The 20,895-nt window shown below is 42.6% G+C and overlaps 1 protein-coding gene across 1 annotated transcript; it reads right to left on the bottom strand.

The window, feature by feature from the left end:
* Positions 1-6,405: 6,405 nt before the first annotated feature.
* KIAA2018 (KIAA2018 ortholog) lies at positions 6,406-20,453 on the bottom strand. Its single transcript, XM_009879888.1, has 5 exons — positions 20,395-20,453; positions 18,141-18,169; positions 15,658-15,740; positions 13,996-14,092; positions 6,406-12,885 (listed from the first exon to the last, which is right to left on the bottom strand). Exons 1-5 carry the CDS (start codon positions 20,439-20,441, stop codon positions 6,419-6,421), a joined length of 6,723 nt encoding a protein of 2,240 aa, XP_009878190.1. The 5' UTR covers positions 20,442-20,453; the 3' UTR covers positions 6,406-6,418.
* Positions 20,454-20,895: the final 442 nt, after the last annotated feature.

Raw genomic sequence — 20,895 nt, 5'->3', positions numbered from 1 at the left:
GAGCTCGGTTGTTTCACATTTGTGATTGCCAAAACAGCAGCGCATATTGCAAACTTGGAACCTACTTGTAAAAATACTTTTTGTGAGGCAGAAGGAAATGCTTTTTAAAAAAATGTTTAATTTATCTCATGAAAACTGGTATCAGCAAATGATAAATGGTTTTGGTGTAACTGAGCAGGGCTTCTTTGTAGAGAGAAGGTAGTTTTGTATTGTCATGACCAATAACCTCTGCTAAATCTTTCACTGGTTCACAGAATAACTTGCTCCTCGGTATAACTAGTGGGAGTAAAGCATTGATGCTCTGAGGTTTTACATTTACTTCAAGGATTGCAGAGGCAGTAGGGGGTTGAAAACACCCTCACAGGCAAACCCGTGTCTGCACTGGCACTCCTGTCCATGTGGCTGCTACCTGCGCTGCATCAGTGGCAGCGGGAGGAGGGAACAGCAGTAGTCGACAGCTCAGCTTAGGTGATGATAAAGAACGGAGCTCCTTATATCACTGTATCAGACAGCAACACAAATTTGACTGATCTGGTATAAATAGATTCAATGCTACTCTGTCTTTCCAGTCAAAGTGAGATCGTTATTAAAGTCACGAGCATGAAACTTATTTGGGGAATACCGAAAGATCACAGCGTGACCTTGTGACCAAGACCTTGGGCCAGGACTGCGCACGTACCTCTGAACAGGGCGAAGAGACAACAGAAGATCAGACGCAACAAAATGACCCCTTTTCTCCAGCAATGCCCTCTGCAGTTGCCCTGCCACATGATTTGTTTCCTGCAACAGCACTACAGTCACCAACCACAGCAGCAGCAGCATGGCTTTAAAGTGCAGTAGGAAATCTGTGCAAAATTCAGGAGGCTCTGTACTGGCACAGTGTTGTATTTTTTTTCCAGAGAGGTGCTATTTCACCTGGGCAGCAGCGTAGTGACTAGAGCTGGGAGCAGGAGCTAGAAAACATATTCCAGTTAAGGCTCAGCCACCAGCTCAAATCACTTCAGTTCTAGGTTTCCTTAGCTGCTCTTAAATTAGGTCCTTTCTTTCAAAGAAAATTACATAAATGTTAGTAAATTACTATTTTATTGCCTGCTTTCAACTTAGTCTGACTCTGCTCTTATTTTCCTAGGCTTCTTAAGGGATTAATCAAGGACTACACTGACACGCACGCAATCCGGCCCAATACCCATTTGCTATCGTTTGTTGAGGTCATTTTAGGCCATGCTGAAAACCACAGCTGTGGCAGTCCCACCCTAGAGGTAGGGCTGAACCTTTCCCTTCTGCTGCTTATTTTGCTAAATTAGGCAGTACTGGGTATTTTTCCTTCCTTCAAAACCAACACATAACCCTGCTTTGTGTAAGTGACCTTCAAAAAGGTATTATGGAAGAGAAAATGCTGTTCTTGGGCTAACAAATTGCAATTAAAACCACAAAATCTTTTCCAAATGTATCTTGAAAAACAAAGGAACTGCTAATTGCCCAGGTAATTGTTAGGAGAAAAAGATAAATTCTTGGTGTCATAGATGTTTGCTGAAGAAAATGTATTTGCTTGTCCAATTGGTATTATAACAAGTAAACCAGAATTATTTGATCTGCAAAACTTCCAACGCCCTCCCCCCCAAAAAAGCATGTATCAAGGTAAGGTGAGCTTTCTTTAACGTCTCATCAATCTGATACCTAAACACAACAGCTTCAATGATAGGGAAAAGGGAAAAACAAAAGGAAAAAGAAAGAAACGAAAGAATAGTTTCCACCCAATGGCAAAGATGTTGCAATCACTCCTCTTCTGAGAGCAGAGCCCAAAGCCCTGGGAAAGGGCCAGCACTTGGCCGCTGAAACACTGACCTGTCAGTGGCGCAAGCTGACCTACGAAACTAAATGCCAGAAGCCTGGCTGATGTGGAACGGCAGGGGTGATCCCAGTTTACGATGAAGAGGAAAACTAAAACAATTTCATAATTAAAAAATAACCAAAATTAGTTAACATCTGATTTCCTGTCTTTTGATGTGAAATATCCAGTCCATCCACTGTTCTTCCTAAAGGCACTGAGCATGAACATGTGAGAAGCTGAAATCTGTGGCAAACCCACAAGTTGCTCTTAAACCAGGGGACTTGGCCAGATTCCGCATTCAAAGACCATCTTGGACAGTCAATTAGACCAAAAGACTGCACAATAGAGCCAGTTTTTCTTTAATTAAATGGATCTAAAAGCCAGTCAGCAGTGTAAATAATAGAATTTGAAAGTAAATAAGAGTTTGGACAAACGTGTTTAGATGAAGCTCTCACAGACAGGTCTGCCTACCTTTCTTTTCACAGCAATCTTTCTGATCCCACACCAACACCACAGGGTGATTTAGCATCACTTATGGCACATAAAAAGACACATGCCGGTTTGTGGCTGAACTTCAACAGAAGTTGCTGTGTCCAAGGAGGGTAATGAAATGATATTTTTCCATCCTGGTCTCGGCAGGTTTCAGAAAAAGTCCTGAGAAGGATGACAAAATGTCATGGTGATTATGCAGGAATCACCATGCCCTGTCACAACAATGTGAGGTACAATCCTCCAGGAAGACTGAGAATCACTCGGTAATTACTTTTGAGCCCCACACCGCAAAACTCTGCAGTTCCTGCAAAATCACAATAGTTTTTATATCACTAAAATGCCTGTGTTGTGACTACCTGCGCTACAGGTATTCTGTGAACAAGTTCGCTATTTTTGGTCATCTTTGTAAATAGAAAAGGGGTACATGAAAGTTACTGACACAGTTACTGCCTCTTCAGAAAATTAGGTACAACATTAAAAAAATGAACACAAAGTCACAGCCAACATATCCTATTGTGAACGCTCAGGATCACATTTAACCTCAATATAACACCAGAGAATTTAATAGTGAAATCAGTATGAAGGAATATATAGAATAGAATAGAATAGAATAGAATAGAATAGAATAGAATAGAATATTTCAGGTGGGAGGGACCTACAATGATCATCTAGTCCAACTGCCTGACCACTTTAGGGCTGACCAAAAGTTAAAGCACATTACTAAGGGCATTGTCCAAATGCCTCTTAAACACTGACAGACATGAGGCATTGACCACCTCTCTGGGAAGCCTGTTCCAATGTCTGACCACCCTCACATTAGGAATGCTTCCTAATGTCCAGTCTAAACCTGTCCTGGCTCAGCTTTGACCCCCTCCCACGCGTCCTATCCCTGGATTCCAGGGAGGAGAGACCAGCCCCTGCCTCTCCTCTTCCCCTCCTCAGGAGTCTGCAGAGAGCAATGAGGTCGCCCCTCAGCCTCCTTTTCTTCAAACTAGACGAGCCCAGAATCCTCAGCTGTTCCTCATAGGACATTCCTTCCAGCCCTTTCACCAGCTTTGTTGCCCTCTTCTGGATGCATTTAAGGACCTGCATATCCTTCTTGAATTGCGGAGCCCAGAACTGCACACAGAACTCGAGGTGAGGCTGCACCAGCACTGCATACAACGGGATAATCACCTCTTTTGACCGGCTGGTGATGCTGTGTTTGATGCACCTCAGGATGTGGTTTGCCCTCGTGGCTGCCGGGGCACACTGCTGACTCCTATTGAGCCCGCTGCCCACCAATGTAAATTGGAACAATGCTGGCTAGCTTCTGGTCCGTGGGGACCTCCCCAGACTGCCAGGAACTTTGGCAGATGATTAAGAGGGATCCTGCCACAATGTCCGCTAGCTCCTTTAATACTCTGGGGTGAATCCCATCAGGCCCTGTGCACTTGTGAACATTCAACTATTGCAACTGGTCTGTGTAAGTTGACAGGCTCACTCCAGTTTTCAAAGACATCATGAAGTAGCGTAGTTTTCCCAGCAGAGGAAACTAACGTGGTACTACATGAATGCCTGGAGCAATGAGCACGATTAACATCTTCATATAAAGTTCTGGAAGCCAAGGCTTAATTTTTCACTACTTTGTCCTGAAAGCCAAATACATCATTGCACACAATGCCATTTAAAGAGAGCAAGAATGGCTGTTTTGCTTCCCTCCTAAAGATCCAGACAAGTATGTAATGCACAACGTAGCCACTGATTCAATACCCCTGTCTTTATCACCCACAACCCAGGGAGCCGCTTGTCCTTATGGAACTCATTTCACCACCTTAGGCAGCCCCTTCGGGATCTAATGCATTAAGGAAATCAATTTGATCAGAGAGCCTCCTCAGATAACACCCAGACCTGCATTGCGCTTAGTCAGTTTGGCGTTGAGGACCGACCGTCATTCTTAACCCTCCTGCTCCGCACAGGTCAGCTGTTGCTATTCGGTTGGTAACTACACTTTGGCAGCACATTTCACAGTCGAACTCAGACAAGCTGCCTTGCTTTGGAGTGAAATAAATATTCAATTTATCATTTTTAATAAACAAACACAGAAAACTGAAGCACCGCTTAGATTTAGTGTCCTAAGATAAGCTCCATCTGCATGAAAAAGTGATTCCCAATTTGGATCAGAACCATTTTACTTAGCTTTGCAGGAAAACATCAGACCCCTGGTTATCAGAGCAGAGACACTGTCAGGACAGACTACAGACACAGCCCAATTAGTTTTTATTTTTAAGCCTCTTTACTTTCCTGGATCGGTGTGAAAGGACTTAGCAAAAATGTGGCCTGGGCAGTCAAACTATGGAAAAAGCTTTCAGATCCTTCTTTGTGGGTCCACTCTTGAAGATGGAGAATATCCTTTCTGCCTTTTAAAGAAAAAAAGAAACCAAAACCCTAAAAAAAAATCCAAGGGAGTCTGCTCCTCCCCACGCCTCCTCCAGCAGAGGCATTGGGGAAGAACCTGTGATAGGTCCCAGGAGCAGCAAGAGAATGTGCTGGTGGGCAACACACAAGTGCTTCAACCTTGCCCTGCCCGGAGAAGAGGCCCCAGAGCAGTTTTTGCCATTCCCCGGCTGGTAGGGGGAGGATTGCATACAAGGAAACCTGAAGTTGCTCTGTTATTTGAAGAATCAAAACCAGAATGGTATTTTCAAGCACATAAAAATAAAAGACAACCATTTCTGCCTTGTTATAAGAAAAATCACACTGCAGAGCCATTAAATAAATAAAACTTACCTAGTTCTTCCCTTTCCTTTAAAAGAAACGGGACTGAAACTTGTGAAAGTACTGGAGACTCAGCCAGCGCACGCACATTCACTCCATCTCTCACACACATACAAACGCATCCCCCTTCCTCATGGTGCTCAAATCACAACGTCTTCCTGGTGTGCAGCAGTTTGGTCTTAACACGTTCATGTTCCTCCTTCAGCCACAATAATACGAGTTTAGACAAAAGGTGCATTCAAGTGCAGAGTACTGATATTAACTCGGGCCCGATCCTGTCAGCAACGTTAAGTACAAACTGTGCCCCTGGGAATCCACACTCATTTTGCGGGATGCTACAGGCTCAGTCCTCCTCCCATATGCTGCTCGGTGCAAGAAAGGGCTGTCACTCACAGAAACCAGAAAGCTGGTGTTTGAGCACGGGCCAACGAAAAGGAGGGGCAGGGGGGAGACGAGACATTAAAAAGGTGCTAAACAAGGTACAAAACCCACCCTGAGGTAACTTGCAGCATACGAACAATGAAATAGCAACAAACAAGACTGCTGTCTCTGCTGACGACACCAGAAGGAGTTGTAAGCTACTTTAAAACGTTGACCAAGTTCAGCAGTAACTGAAGCCATTGTTAAAACAGACTCAAACAAAATTCTTCTTAGAAACGGAAAGCCGTGGGTTAAAGAAATCTGAATTTTCTAAACCAGTATTTTTAATTGCTGACCACGGAAACACATAGTAATTTTTGCTAGGTAAAGTCAGCCTTAAGTCAAGTGCATGTGACAAGCTTCAAACAGACAAAAGCTGCACAACAGATGTCTTTATCAATTAATTCTAGGTTAACACAGACTTGACTTGTGTTGAGGCTCCTGAAGACATTTTACAAAAGAAAAAGAGAAACCCAAGCCACTTCAGGTTCGTCTGTAGTTTCGGGGAAACGCATCAGAAACAAAACGCAACCTGTAGCATTTGTTTCCTGTCTCCCACACAGATGCTCTCGCTCCTGTCTTTACGTGCACGTTTTACTGAGGGTGGCCCTTACCCTGGAACAATCGGACATCAAACCTGATTGTTGGAAAATCAACAACCAATATTTGCACAGCTCTCAATGTTGCATCCTTACTGTTACTAGTAAGTAAGCATTGCTATAGGCACTGGTGCTTTAAAGTTAGTAAGGAGGATGGAAATACAGTGTGTATATAAATATGAAAAGTACCCATATACATACATTTAGGCAAATAAACAGTGATGCCATGAATGGTCTCTTCAGGGATGCCAGTAAGATCCACTTTCTTCTTCTTAAATATATAAACAACCCATCAGACTAGAAGTCAGTCTATCAGTTTTCATACAGCTGAGCTGCAATCGTGACCTAGAATATGGCTTATATTGTGGGCAGGTCGGTTTGAGGACTGCTTGGAAGAATCTGAAGCAGATGTGTTTGCAATGGAAAGCAAAGGCGACATTGCTGAACCATCTGGAGGAAGAGCTGTGGCTATTTCTGGAAACAAAGACGTCAAGTTAAAATTGGATAAGTGCGACGTGTTGGTCATGTGCATCGGTGGCATATCCGGCAGCAAAGGAAAACTCGGCTGAGCAAAACCAACAGGCCTGGGAGGAGACAAAATGGATCCAAATCGATTGTTTAAGCTTCCACTACTTGGCTTCTCCGTGCTTGGGTTAGGAAACATTTGGTTGGGAAAGTAAGGGATAGAAATATCATTGGAAAGGGTAGGGTGGGCAGGAGAGTAAGGAGGATAGAAGGATGGCAGGGTATTCTGGGGATCGACTGGGATTAGAGCTGGTGTTCGAGTGGCACTAGGCTGAGTGACTGGTGGGATGAAAGAGGCATTGGCATTTATCGGTGGATTCATGCCACCCTCCGGAATAAAAGGGAATCCAAAATTCTGAGAGAGCGTATGTTGGTCGGGGGCCGTGTTATCGTTGGACACTTGAGGGCCATCAGACATAAATCGGACAATGCTTCCTCTTTTTTCTATCGCAGACTGCTGGCGCCCAAGGATCATACTGCCACTGGTGGACAGAGGAAGATGGGGAAGACTAGGGTCAAAGACGTTTCCATGTCTTTGATTTCCAGATCGATTCCTTTCAGGCTGACGTATTTTAGAACCTCCATTATCTTGCAGAGGATGCCTTGACCGCTGAGTAACTGAAGAATTTGGCTGACGAACGGAAGGTTGCCCTTGCTCCCCATTTCCATGAGAAACTGCAGGGTGAGGGTGAGTTGGCCTCACAACTCCATGCATGTTGCTAGAAACAGGCGTATTCATGTGGCTCTTAGTTCCATGACTGTCCGTCATCCTCATGGGATTGGACTTTTGCACAGAGATGTTTGGGCTTGTATTACGACCCTGAATATCTGCCGAAGAAGAAGAACTTGAAAAAGGAATACTCAAAGAACTGTTCCTTGTGTTAATTGCACCAATAGACATGTCACAGCTCTCCCTACTCTGGCCATCACCATCTCGTCGGATGTGGACACTCTCCCGTGCTGGGGGACAGTTGTACTCAATTGTGGAGGAGGCACTGCACTGTGTGTTCCTTTGATGTTCTGGGATTGATCTTTGGCTTCCACTAACTTGATCTCCAAGATGAGGGGCAAGTAAACTCTGCATAAAACTTTGGTGGCACGTGTTTTCATTCTCCCTTGATGGCAAGGGATTTCCTGTTGGAATACCTTGTACTGGCTGGTAGGGCAATCTCTTCTGTCTTTCTATGGATGGCCCAGTATTTTGACCGATTCGAAAAGCTTGCGGCTGCATGCCCCTGAGGGATGACACAGAATTACCAATTTCACTGTTTCTTGAAGCCTGTACATCAAAATTGCCCGTTGGTTGTTGATTGGGTCCAGCTGACTTAAATGTTTGACAATCGGAAAGCCGCTGCACGTCTGAGCCAACTGTATGGTCGACAGATAACCGGCCCTGCATATTATGAATGACCAACCCTTTATTTCTAGAAACATCAAGATAGCTTCTCATTTCAAGCTGGTCAGAAACCCTAGGGCCTTGAAGAGATATTCCTATTCTCTGTTCCGAATTAGAGGGCGTCTTCCCAATGAGCGCCTCTGCGGAGTAGCTGGAAACTCTATTTCTTTCCTGCCTATGAGGGGTGCATGTCATATCTGACGGTCTGGTTACGATACTCGCCTGGGACACCATTTGCTGCTCTAAGCCCCTTGAGGTCATAAGTCTCTGCATCTGATTGTGCCCTGACACATGTTCAGAAGCTGAACCTTGCTGTCTGCTGCTAACATCTTGTTGCTGTTGATGCATAATATCCTGATTTATATGGCTCTGAGGGTGGCTATGATGGTTTCTGCTTGTTGCAGGATTTTCACAGTTCTTTTCAGGCTGGGAAGCTCCAAAGTGCTGCTGCATCTGCTGCTGCATTTGCTGGTGGTGAGGATGAGGCTGACCACCTTTTTGTCGTGTTTGATCACTTCCGTGGTGTTTTTGCTGTAGAGAAAGTTGTGTGGCTTGTGTTCCCTGGATGAGATTTCGTTTCTTTTGCAGCTGCACCTCCTGCTGTATTGTTCGCTGTTGGTGGACACTGTGGGGTTGAGAGTGGACTGCGTTTTCCCCGTGAGTGACATGGTGCTGCAGCTGATACAAGTGGTGCCTTTCTCTTAGCTGACCAGCCTGCTGCTGCTTTAAGTATGGATGATTACTGTGAAGGTGAGATATGCCTTGAGCAGGAACGTGTTGAATCGGCTGCAAGTGCTGCCCTGCCTGGCCTTGCTGCTCTGAAATTGATGGCTGAGAACCACACTGAACGTCAGGTTGCCTCAAAGCTGGCGTTACAAAGTTGCTGTTTGATGGGAATAACCTATTAAGGCCATCCGTGTGCCCTTGATTGCTCACTGACGCCACAGAATTGGATGAATTAGGAGGGATCTGACTGACCAGCATTTGCGTTTGATCAGCAATACTCTCCGGTGTTCGGTTCATCAACGTCATCCCTTCAAGCCTTATGGGTGTTGTCTGGCACTGCTTTTGCCTCTTTGCTGTAGAAAGCAGAAGGTCATCTTGAACAGCCCGCTTGGCAGAGTCCTTGCGACCTTCGTGATTTTGCTGCTTTAAGTGTGATTCCTGCAGCTGGGGAGCCTGCATGGTGCTTGCCCTAATAGCATTCAGTTGTTCCTGAGCGTACTCACTCATCATAGCGGGTCCTGGAGACTGATTGACGTATGTGCTAGACGGAAGGGAGAGGCTCACAGTCGCAGGGACACTTGCTGGCTCTGAAGACTGGGACAGACTCGAACAGCTCACAAGGGGATGGACAATGCGGCTCTGGTGTATTAGATTATTCACGCTTAAACTGGTTATGCTTGGTGACTGGGAAATGGAAATCTGCAAAGTGTTTGACGTTTCCACACCTCCCACAGAGCAGCTTGGCTTTTCAACCTGTCTATCGACATTTGTCTGCACTGTATCCTGAGCACTGAATTTGTTTGGTGCTGCTTCCAACGGTCCTGCATTGTTTTCTTTCACTGGTTGAGTCTTAAAAGGCTGTTGCTCTCTCTCCAAAGGTGCAACCTCAGTTGACTTAGAGATGGCATCCCTCATGTTAACCTGTATTCCTCCTCCACCTTTCTCAAGGTTTTCCTGGTCAAAAATAGCTCTTGCTGCAAGAGCTACAATGTCAGTCTGTTCTGAAAAAGTGCAGCTGTTACATGTACTGGTTGAGGTGCTGCTAGTAACGTCTTCTCTGGTGGTATCTGGCAACATAGATGCTACTGAGAAGCCTCGACTGCTGCCAGAGCTAGTTGACATAGGGGAATCAGCTTGCCTGCTAGCGATAAGGGAAGCACTGACTACTTCCTGATCAGAAATGCAGGAGTGATGCTGGGAGAGAGTGTCACCTTCCGTGTTCATTAACAAGAGTTCCTGTTTCTCAGGCAAATCAACATTTGATTCTGCTGATTTAGAGTTTCCCATGGGAAAACTAGAATGCTCCCCCTGAACGCTGAAAGAAGAGTTTTTTTCCACAGCTGTTCTTTCTTTCGTGAGATCAGACAGCATTTTAGTTAGACCCTGTCCTTCTAACAAGTCCGCATCTTGCATTACCACTGAGGAATCCTGTGTAACGTCGCAGGACTCTGAAATTGTTCCTGCCTTGGAAGTATGACCCACTGTGCTGCTCTGTGCTGCTGATGTCCCAGCAACCTGAGAATTTGTCACATGTGCTTCGGTATGAGAGGACGTTAAGGTGCTGGGGGGTTCACAGGGTTTGGGAGACTCTGACAAGGCAGAGCTGGTTGGTGGATGGTTCTGAGACCCACAGGCCTGCTGGCGAGGACCAGCATCTTTGGCAGTCGGTGGGACGGGCGCCAGCTGCTCTGACACCATGGACACCAGCGGCGAGGAAGTGGGCGCCTCTGCCGAACTCGGCTCGGGGACAGAGCAGGTTTTGGCTGCCTGTTCAGAGCTTGCAGTCTCTTTCGAAAGACAGTCAGAAATGCTGATGCCACTTAATGCTGCCACACCACTCGCCTGTGACGTTGTTAAAGCTTGTGATACTGCTGGAGTGTTGTCAAGCAGCCCCTCGCCGTTTGCATGCTTTGCCACTGTCTCCACAGGAGCACTGTCCGCCTTCCCTGCATCTTTGCAAGGAACTGCCGGGCAGGACACTTTACTGTTGACTGCTTGGTGTTTCTTTGTACTCGGCTTTTTGTTTGTCCTTTTTGATTTTGCATTGGATGGCAAAGCAGCAGCCGCCTTTTTTGGGGAAGCATTTATTGAAGTAGATGCAGTAGTTAATACTGAAACCTCTGCAGGTACTGAAGATGCCACAGAAGTTGGTAATGACACACAGCTAACCGTGGCAATTTGGTTATTGACGGTTGTGGGATTGGTAGGGTGGCTGAGAGACAAGTGTAAGCAGCTCTGTCCAGCCATTTGCGATATGCTTTGATTGAGGTTAGCTAAAGCACCAAATGTATTGAGGGCAACATTGGTATTTGGATCCTCGCTGGTCGTGGGTTGAATAATTTGCATAGGGGCTTGATTTGAAGCTCCAGATGACGACATCACAGGCTGCAACGCAAAAAGCTGCCCATTCAATGAGATAGTTTGAGGATGCTGTTGATTTGACATTGTAACTGAAAAAGTTTGCGTAGAGCTAGAAGATGGCAAAGAGGATGGTCTTGGTAATATATGGACAAGGTGTTTCCCTCCAAAAGTCTGTGGAAGAGAGGCATTTTGTACGGAGCTGCTAGAGTTCGCGATTGCAGTCGGCCCATTCACAGGAACCCTTACAGAAGCAGAAGGCTGAGCGGAGAGGAGGGGAAGGGGATTCTGATTAGCCGCTTGTATAATTACAATCTGCTGACTAACATTTTGGCTGGGAACTTCCGCTCTCATAATCGGAGGGCACGGAGCGGGGTTTGGAGGCTGGAGAATGATGACATTCTGGTTAGCTGGTGCTCCTGTAACAGTTGACCCAACTGGCTGAGCCATCTGAATCACCTGCATAGCTGAATTTAATGGAAGGATATTTCCTGCAGCCTGAGTTTTAACCTGTGGCTGGCTGATTAATGGCTGCATAGGTAAGGACGGGCACGAGGGCAAGGTAACTACAATCTGTTCAGCTGCCTGGCCATCCCCAGGCAGGGAAGTGTTCAAACTGATACTTGTAGTCAAAGGCCTGCTGTGAGCAGAAGATACAGTACCAGCACCATTAACTGGCTCGTTTAATAGTGCAGTCATTATACCAGATGGTGTTTGGCTTAGTGGCTGAACAGTATTTCCCGCTAGCTGCAAAGTTGTCCATGTGGTCTGTGTGTTTCCAGCTGAAGGCATCCGTGTAAGGCTACTCATGTTTTTCAAGTCTGAAGTGCCAACACCCGAAGAGCCTGAAAAAGACCAGCAGTTCTCTAGGGGACTGACAGACAGAGTGCTTATTGCCATCGCAGCCTTAACTCCTTCTCCTGCAGCAGTCACAGGCATTCCAGCACTACTTACCAAGTCTGTACTTTTGAGGACATTTACAGAGGAAAGACTATCGGCAGTAGACAGTCTCACAGATGGCACAGAAGCTGTGTCTGTGGTTGAAATGACACAGCTTTCCTGAAGGTCACTCCTAGAATTGTGTGTATTTGAGCAAGTTGCATTCACCTGTTGAACTTGGGAGGCTTCCGTGGAGGCACTGGAAGGCAGGCTGGTTCCTTGCAGGGGTGTTTTCTTTGTTAATTTAGTGCCCTCGTCATCATTTTTACTTTTGGGAATATTTTGATCATTCTGTGGTGCATTACTTGAAGAACACTGTAGTTCCTGTTCTGTTCCAGAACGAGACGCAATCTGTGAGCTGGCAGTAGCAGCAGGGAGCACAGCTCGCTCATTCTCTGGGGTGGAAAGCTCAAGAGCGTTCCCTGCTGGAGCTGTCTGAGCAGACGCCAGCGGAGAAACTGTAGTTTGTGACCATGGCTTGTTTTCTGTGGGGTAAATACCAGAAATAGTCACAGGAGTCACTAGGTTGCAAGTTCTCTGGACTGGCACAACATTGGCTGTTTGCTTTTGTAAATTATGACCAACATTAAATGTTATTCCCTGGACAGATGCTCCCTGGTTATTTCCATTGGGTTGACTCCCATTTGAATAGACGATGATGTTCTTCTGAACCTGATCCCCCGGAATAACAACCGAGACCTTTGCATTTTTGAGGTTTCCCTTCCAGTGGATTGTAGGGTCATCATATAGGCAAATATCATTTGCTTTCAGTAGTTCGATGTATCTCCCGTTTTCCTTTTGCAGTTCATCCAACTGCTTACGGAGTTTTTTTATCTCTTCAGCTACAAAACAGTGAGAGCACCCCATTACATTACCAGAGCAAATACTAGTTAATGTCACTGCACGACTTGGACAGTAAATACTATGTAGTACTGAAATAAATTTTCAATAATGTATGTTGTCTTCAAATGGTTAAAATAACATAAATGAAGACTCTTATCCTGATAAGCGTCTCTACTGAGTGGGAAAGCAAATGAACTTCACAGACTATTCTGTTACCAATAGCAGGATGTGTCAAATTGTTTAGTTAGAAAAAACATCAGGACTAACTCAGATGAAACTGAACACTAATCAAATTATTTAATTACTGAAGGAAAGACGAGCACATTAATTTATCTTTTTCTTTTCTGTGCTCCCTTGCAAACACTAAAACTGTTTTTACTAAATTGATAATCTCATGGCTTTCCAGGACAATTAAGTTCCATTACATCTAAAAATGATATGCAAAATTAAATACAAAGCACTTAAGTAAAGCCACAAAAATCGGCAATGCACTTGGAGATGGCTCACCTAACTAGGAAAATCACCTAGTTTTTTCACACCCAATTATATTAGCAAGATAAAAATAAACTATTTAGAATTCCATTCTATGGGTAGAAATAAAAATCACAAACCGCAACATTAGCTTTGAGATGATTTCTGTCATACCTCCATCACTGTATTTTTATGCATCTGTTCAAGAAGATTTTATATGATCTATTATATTTTTATAAAGTAGGCTGTTAACACTTTAACAGCATCTCAAAGGAAAAAAAATAGCTCTATGCATGAAGGAAACTCCACTTTTTCGATGAAAAAAAATCTAAATTAAGTTTGTCAGAAATCATTCTGGTCACTACAGTAGAATAAATCAGGACAGAATGTACTAGATGATGTCGCATCGTCTATAAGGTCTGCAATTATATCACACTGCAATGGCTTCATTATCTCATATCTACGTGCAAGAACACACACTTGGGCATTCTGTAGCAGCTGTATTTTTCCTGCATGTGCATAATGTTTTGGGATTCCCAAGTTTGTTCACCCAGGCTTTGTTGTTAGTCAGTACTAACAGACACACAGTGGAAGTGAGTGACAGAAATTCTAGAGCCTCCAGCAGCATCTGTACTTACCCTGTTCGTTGTTCCCTCCATTTAAAAGTAGTTCATCATTCTGTCTTTTCATTTCTGTTATGTACTTAAAGGCTTGATCCAGGATCATGTTCTTGCTCTTTAAAAGAAAACATACATATAAAATTAGGAGAAAGGTCTATCACTGATAGATCCATTAATGATGAAATTGCACTCGCTCCAAGAGGTCTTTACTTTAAAAATGTGCTCACCTGAATGATTGTCTGAATATTGTTGGATGGGTTTGTTGTTTTTTTTTGTTTCGGGGGTTTTGTTGTGTGGTGGTCGTTGGTTTTTTTTTTTTTTTCAGATGAACCACAGGTTTCATGAGTGATACTGACCCTAAAATGCCATGAGTTTTTAACGGAACAACATTTTCAATTCTGGACCTGACATTTTCCGATGCCTGAAGCTAAATACTAGGGCCACAGAAAGGAACAGTAAGCATCATTGCTTGCTGAGAGCCTAATATTCTTGTTCACTAGTAAACATATACATCACATGAAATTTCCAGGATACTGCCTTATAAATATTTTATTAGGCAAGAAACAAATGTGGAACAATTATCCAGAGAGGTGTATGCATAATTTTGAAACTAATATACTGAAGAATATGGAAGGAGAAAATCTGCCATAACTCCTCCACCATCTTCCTTTTATGAAACTATGCTTATTCTGTCTGCAAAAACTCTTGTTGATTTCTTAATTTCTTCTTCTACTGTTCTGTAGGAACAGCCTCTGCTGTAGATTGCTTTGTCTTGAAAAAGACACTTCTGTGCATCAACCTCAAACCATTTGTTTCACTTAATCTTTCACAGGGACACAGTCTTAACTTACTATTATTATAAGTAATTCACTTTCTAAATTGCTTTCATGAAAGACAACAAAACTAAGCATGCATGCAAGTCTGTTTACCTCTTAGGACATTGAGTGATCACCCGCCAAGGGCAGAGAAGGGATTGGAGAATAACCTAAAAAATGATCTTGTTTAACCCATAGCTTTCACCACTCAAGCATCATACAGGCTACATTAAACAGCATCGGTAGGAAATGACTTTGCCAAACTGGAGCTGCACAACGTAAGCAGCAACCCACTGGCCAAATCCAACTTAATTCTGTCTAGCCTGCCACCCTGCCTACAGAGGAAAGGCTGAACAGCTATCCATCCGCTCAACGCTACAGGCAGGCAGCAGCCGAGACACAGGACTTTTACCTTCTGTTGTTTCTAACGTTCAGGCACCCTGAATGAGAACTTTGGGAAGCTGTGAATCAAACGCAGAGGCAGCCATCAGCAAGCTGACCAAATCACTATGGGTAAATAAGTCTAGCTTACACCTCCTCAAAAATACAGAACGTATGAATTGAAGAGAAAAAACAGTCGCATGTCCAACTCGTACCGTTTCATTCCTTCAGCAGTCATACGCAATACCTTCAGATAAAAAGATCAAAATCTGCATAATTACATTCATGTGGCCTTGCACTTCCAAAAAGGAATGCTAATACAAATAATTTTTTAAATAATAATAAGTTTTTCAAGCATAGTAATTCAGACAGTTTTGCCTTCTTCCTAAGACAAATAGCAAAATAAGTATTTATACTCCTACAGGCAAGAAAACACAGAAGCATTTTACAGGAAGCTTGTATGCACCTCTGAACCGACACTCACCTGCTTAAGCGCTGGAGAGCAGGGGATGAGTTCTCCGATTCTGTTTATCCCAGCATTAATCTTCTTCTTTCTATGTCTCTCCACTAAGCAAAAATAATATGCGCTACATCATCTTGTTGGGCAAGTCAGCATAACAGCAGCATAACTAGTACCAATGTAAGGGCTCATAAATACATTATTTCATGACATATTGGAAGCCTTAGTAACTTGAGAGAGGAAAAAAATTTCCTCTAAGGTAAACCTCAGTTATTGAATTAATACTCAGCGGAATTAAGACCTGTAACATAAGAAGCAATATCTTTAAAAGGTGGGGGTGTTCTGGACCCCTTTGTGGAAAAGAAAAGTTACAGCAACTCAAAATTCAGGTTTTGTAATGCTTTCTAGCTGAGTTTTATGAAACTCTTTTCACAAGGCAGATTGATTAAATTCAGCCATACAGAAAGCAAATGAACTAAGATTATGGAAAGAATCCATTTCAGATTTGGGAAGGAAATCCACGTCTCTTAAATCCTAATATCAAGTTTAGCACCAAAAGAGAAATAATTTAAATTGTACCAGTTGTCAATCTTAATTGTAAATTTATATTGATGCAGCAGCCAACACTGAATATACCTGAATCTCTAGGTATATAGACTATCAGTTACTCTTGTTTATGTTCAAAGGTATAACTGTTCCACAAGGTCTAATTATGACTGCCAGTAAAGAAAATATTTAATGAACAGTATTTCCAGTGAATTACCTATTTTGGAGACGGTCAGAAAATGCTTCATTTATAGTCCTCTAGTGGACTCTTCACAAGGCCTAAACACTGGTGCAAAGGGCCTGCACTACAAGCGTAGCAGTGTAAATACCTTTGGGCATGTTTTTTTCAGACCGTATTACTCTCTATGTTTTCCACCCACCATAGTCATCTCCCTTTCAAATATAGTTCACTCTCACATAGCTGTTTTTTTGACTGAGACATTTTGGTGTTCTATGCAAACTAAAACCTTTGGTGTTCTACGCAAACTAGATGCCTTTTTCCTGAAGAGCCTGAAAAAAAGTTCTGTCATGGCTTTGTCAAGATTCAAATCAACATATCGTTCATTGTGCTGAGTATCACCTTGTGGTTTGTGCAGCCAGGAGGTTTTTGGTGGCACAAAGAAACACAGTGATCTGCAGATGAGTATATTTTATTGTGCTCCTTTACAAAGGATATACTGATTTAATTTAAACAGTTTTATTTCAGTAGTCTGTCACTTCAATTTATATTTTTTAAAGTATTATTTTTTTGTATCTCAGGACAGACTGGTGGTGTTGACAGAGACAGGCCTAAATACACTAAGCACAGCAAGATAAAGTCTCTTCTGCAATAAATTTACCATATAAATCAGAGCAGCTGTGTAAGTATTAAAATACATGGTCCTTGGGACTTAATTTTTATATATTTTACTAATCCACACAGATATCACAGTGGTTGTGAAGAGCTATTCCTTTGTTTTGATAATAATTTCCATGCTCTACCCAGCTTGTCCAGATATTAATGACTAGGGATGCTAGAGGGTTGAAGTGAGCTGGTCCCAGCATCTTGCAGAGTTCAGCCCTGTAGATGAAGACTTTGGAAAGCTATCAGCAAGTAAAACAGGAACTGAGAATTAGAATGAAGTCAGCAATCTTAAAAGTAAACTTGGTAAGTCTATTTCTTGATACTTGTTAATCCTTAAGAAACTGACCACACCCTGGGCACAGCCCGACAAGCTCTATATTCCACAGCTTTCACATGGAAACTACTCAGTGGTTTTTCCACGTGCATTTGTGAAGATCACACAGTAGTGCTGTTTAAAAAAAGAACTGGAATCAATTTCTTAGGATAAACCAGGCCAAAACCTGTCAGAACCCTCCCCTGTCCATCTTTTTGCAGTTACTTGCAGAAGATGTCACTGGAGCTAGACACTGGCAGGAAGAAAAGGCTGCATGGTACCCAAGGGATGCGACTCCTTCAACACACAGATGGTATTCCCACAGAACTTCTGGGATGCCAACGTCCAGGTGGGTGTCTCAGGGACAGGCTACAGGAATATTTCTAATCCAGGGAACCTCTAAAGCTCTTGAGTTGGATATCCACCTCTAATTTGCTTAAGTGTTGACCTCTCTATTTTAAGAGAGGTGGGAATTATTTGCATGTGAATGCCTGTGCGTTTATTTTCCTTTAGAATTGAACACAACTGAAAATGTTTACTTCTTAGTTTACTAGCACTGGGAAGCAAGGGGCATGGTCCTACTTTGATACTTGGGCATGTTACTGTGGAAAATGGCAAACTAGAGACTAATTAAGAAGCCTTTCTGCACAGATATTCTATGCAAGCACACAGAAAGGTGTTTGGCAGGGTGGGTTTTTTGGTGTTATAAACTCCTGAGGAGGAACCTTCTCCGTCCATATGTTTTACTAGTTCAAAGCATCTGTGCTTATTTCCAGACCACACAACAAAGCATAATGTTCCTACCTGCATTATGAGTCTCCCGGTTTTTCTTTCTGTGAAACATAAAGGGAAAACAGTGATGTGAAACAGAAGGGAAAAAAAATCTGCATACAAACCAATGTTTCTTTTATTATTTCCATTACAGCTAAAAATACTAAATATTCTATTCTGCTCTGTGAACAAGAACGTAGTAGAAGTCACATTCACAAGGACTGGTTTTAGACATTGGTATGAAATAGTTTCTAACAAAAATTCATTTGTGTTCGTACCTCAATAAATTTCAGCATAACAAGGCATAGTGTAATACCCCATTTGATTATTGTTACATGTATTTATAGGGCAGAGCTGGATTTTTATGTTTCTGTTCAGCAACTACTAAGGAGTAGCAACAACTACTGAACACCACCCAGTGTTCAATAAGGCCACATATTAAAAAATTAGAATTAATTTCTGAGTAACAGCATAGTTAATTATTTGTTTGAAATGTTGCTTTTGTGTTCACTGGATCAATGAAACAGAAGAAAACGCTACCATGCAAATTGATTTTTCCAGACACGTTACCTTCAAAAATCATACCTTCTGGTATAAACATGCTTCTTTTGTGTGAGAAACCAGAATTACCATTCCTCTGCAGTTATTCTTCCTCACTGCCTCAAAATTCTGTCTAGGTATAATTGGAACGTGTGAGGGTTGTCTGTGTTTTCAGATGTGCACCTGGAATTCCTGGACCGAAGGCAACCAGGTCAGAATCATTGTGCAATGACTCAAACTGCTTTGCTGGAAGTCAATAAATCCCAAATGTGTACTCTACACATATAAATCAGATGTACTGTATACATGCAGTAAGCCAAATACTTTCAGGAAGTATACTAAAGCAAAGCACATGTTTTTTGGAAAAAGAAATATTCCAGAAAAAAAAGATCTTTCAAAAGATTTCTGTCCAGCAGCGCACCCTCAGTCTAGATGTTTGGCTAAAGCATGCAAATAGTAGAGCAGCATCTTCTGCTCTCCTCTTCCACTGTTACAGCAGAGTCCAGAGGTACAAGGAATCTGAATCGAGAATGCAAGACACACGTGGATGACACGTGTGATTACGATGGGGCGTGCATCCTTTACGCTTTGAGTTGATACACGTTTATTTCAGATAACTCACCAAAAGTAGCGTGCATCTAGAGTAACTTGGACAATAACAAGGCAGTAATGTTACTGCAGATGGTCAGACCTGGAGACATTTGCTAAGAAATAATGCCTAAAGATTAACATCTTGAAGTCAAATAAATGCCAACTGAAGCCCACACATCTGTTCTACAACTACTCAAGAAGTGATGAATCTTCTGTTCATTGAAAACTTGCACCACCAGAACAGGAATGCATCAAAAATATAATTTTAAAGGGTTTCTTATTTTACAGTAAACTACAGTTCTCCCACTTTATCCAAAACAATCATCTGCCAGTCAGAATTGATCACATATTCTAAATATGCACAAGAATATAAGGGCCAGAGAGACCCAGCTGCCCTTTGATTCCCATTACAAATACAGAATCCAAAATACTCTATTAGTGGGGTAAGAAAGAACCACAAAATCCACGAAGACTGAAAAAATTACTGTAGGACAAGTCAATGTTCTCTCTGAGCTTTTCTTATCATAAGCCATATCCTACATGGCCAGCTAGCATATGATGCGTGCTGTATTTAACTAGGGACTGAAGGATTCCCCTACCAATCAGGTATTAGATCAACATGCTACTACAAAGGAACGAAAACCCAGAAAAGTTGTAATGAGCTCTGAGTCACTTTGTTACAAATTTTGGTCATAGTGTTGCTGTTCAACCTCAAGACTTATTTTGAGTTTCAGCAGAGATTTGAGATGTAAGATGCAGATTCCACTGGGAGTCAAGGAAGAGATCTAAATTATTCTGTCAAAATTAGTATAGTGACCCCCAAATATCTACAGGTAGTCTCCGCAATAATACAGGCTGCACTTGAGCCAAGGTGGTGACAGTTTTATACACATCAGAGTACTCGGTGTAATAATCAAAGAATCACTGTTGCCTCGGTGGCCCAGGTAGACGTCTTTGACAAATAATTCGGCATAGATAGAAAGAGAGAAAGGGAGTTTTGTAGCCATAGTTCCCACACTTTTGGATTAATCCAGGTCAGCCCTCAGAACTTCTTGTCAATACCCTCATTGCCAAGCTTTTAGCTAGAAAACTCATAACTGTGATATGACTGCAGACTACAGAACTGCAAAATAGACATTTTCCCACAGAAACTCACCGATGCTGCTTCTTAGTAGGTGTCTCATTCTCTGTCATCTCTGGCATGGTTTCGGAGAAGAGAGCCTGAGAAAAATTGTGGAAGGAATTAACAACTCCTACACTCTTGAATTTTCAGCACACAACATTTGTTACATGGTTTTGCCTTTGACCACAGGGACAGGGCTATACTACAACATATGCAGAAGTCCACCACCTTGATGTAGAGCAACTGGTCACATGAGCATTAAAAATGAGGAATGTTACCTATCGTGATGTTTTGTGAACCCCTGCTATCTATGACGAACTGGTTTCCATTTCCTCAATTACTTTAAATGTAAAATCAATTATAATCCCAACTACTTTAAGGAAGCAAGAAGGAAAATTAGCGTAGATGATTGTTTTTTGAATGGGAGGCAGTACAGATGAACTCTCTTTCATCAGCCCTTCCTAACTGAATATGCATTCAATTCCCAGTTCTAAATAAAGCATGATGCATAAAATAAATAAATAAGCAAAATAC

Source organism: Charadrius vociferus, unplaced genomic scaffold (genome assembly GCF_000708025.1).
Source record: "Charadrius vociferus isolate BGI_N301 unplaced genomic scaffold, ASM70802v2 scaffold162, whole genome shotgun sequence".
Classification (NCBI taxonomy): Eukaryota; Metazoa; Chordata; class Aves; order Charadriiformes; family Charadriidae; genus Charadrius; species Charadrius vociferus.
This window is presented reverse-complemented; position numbering and strand designations above follow the sequence as displayed.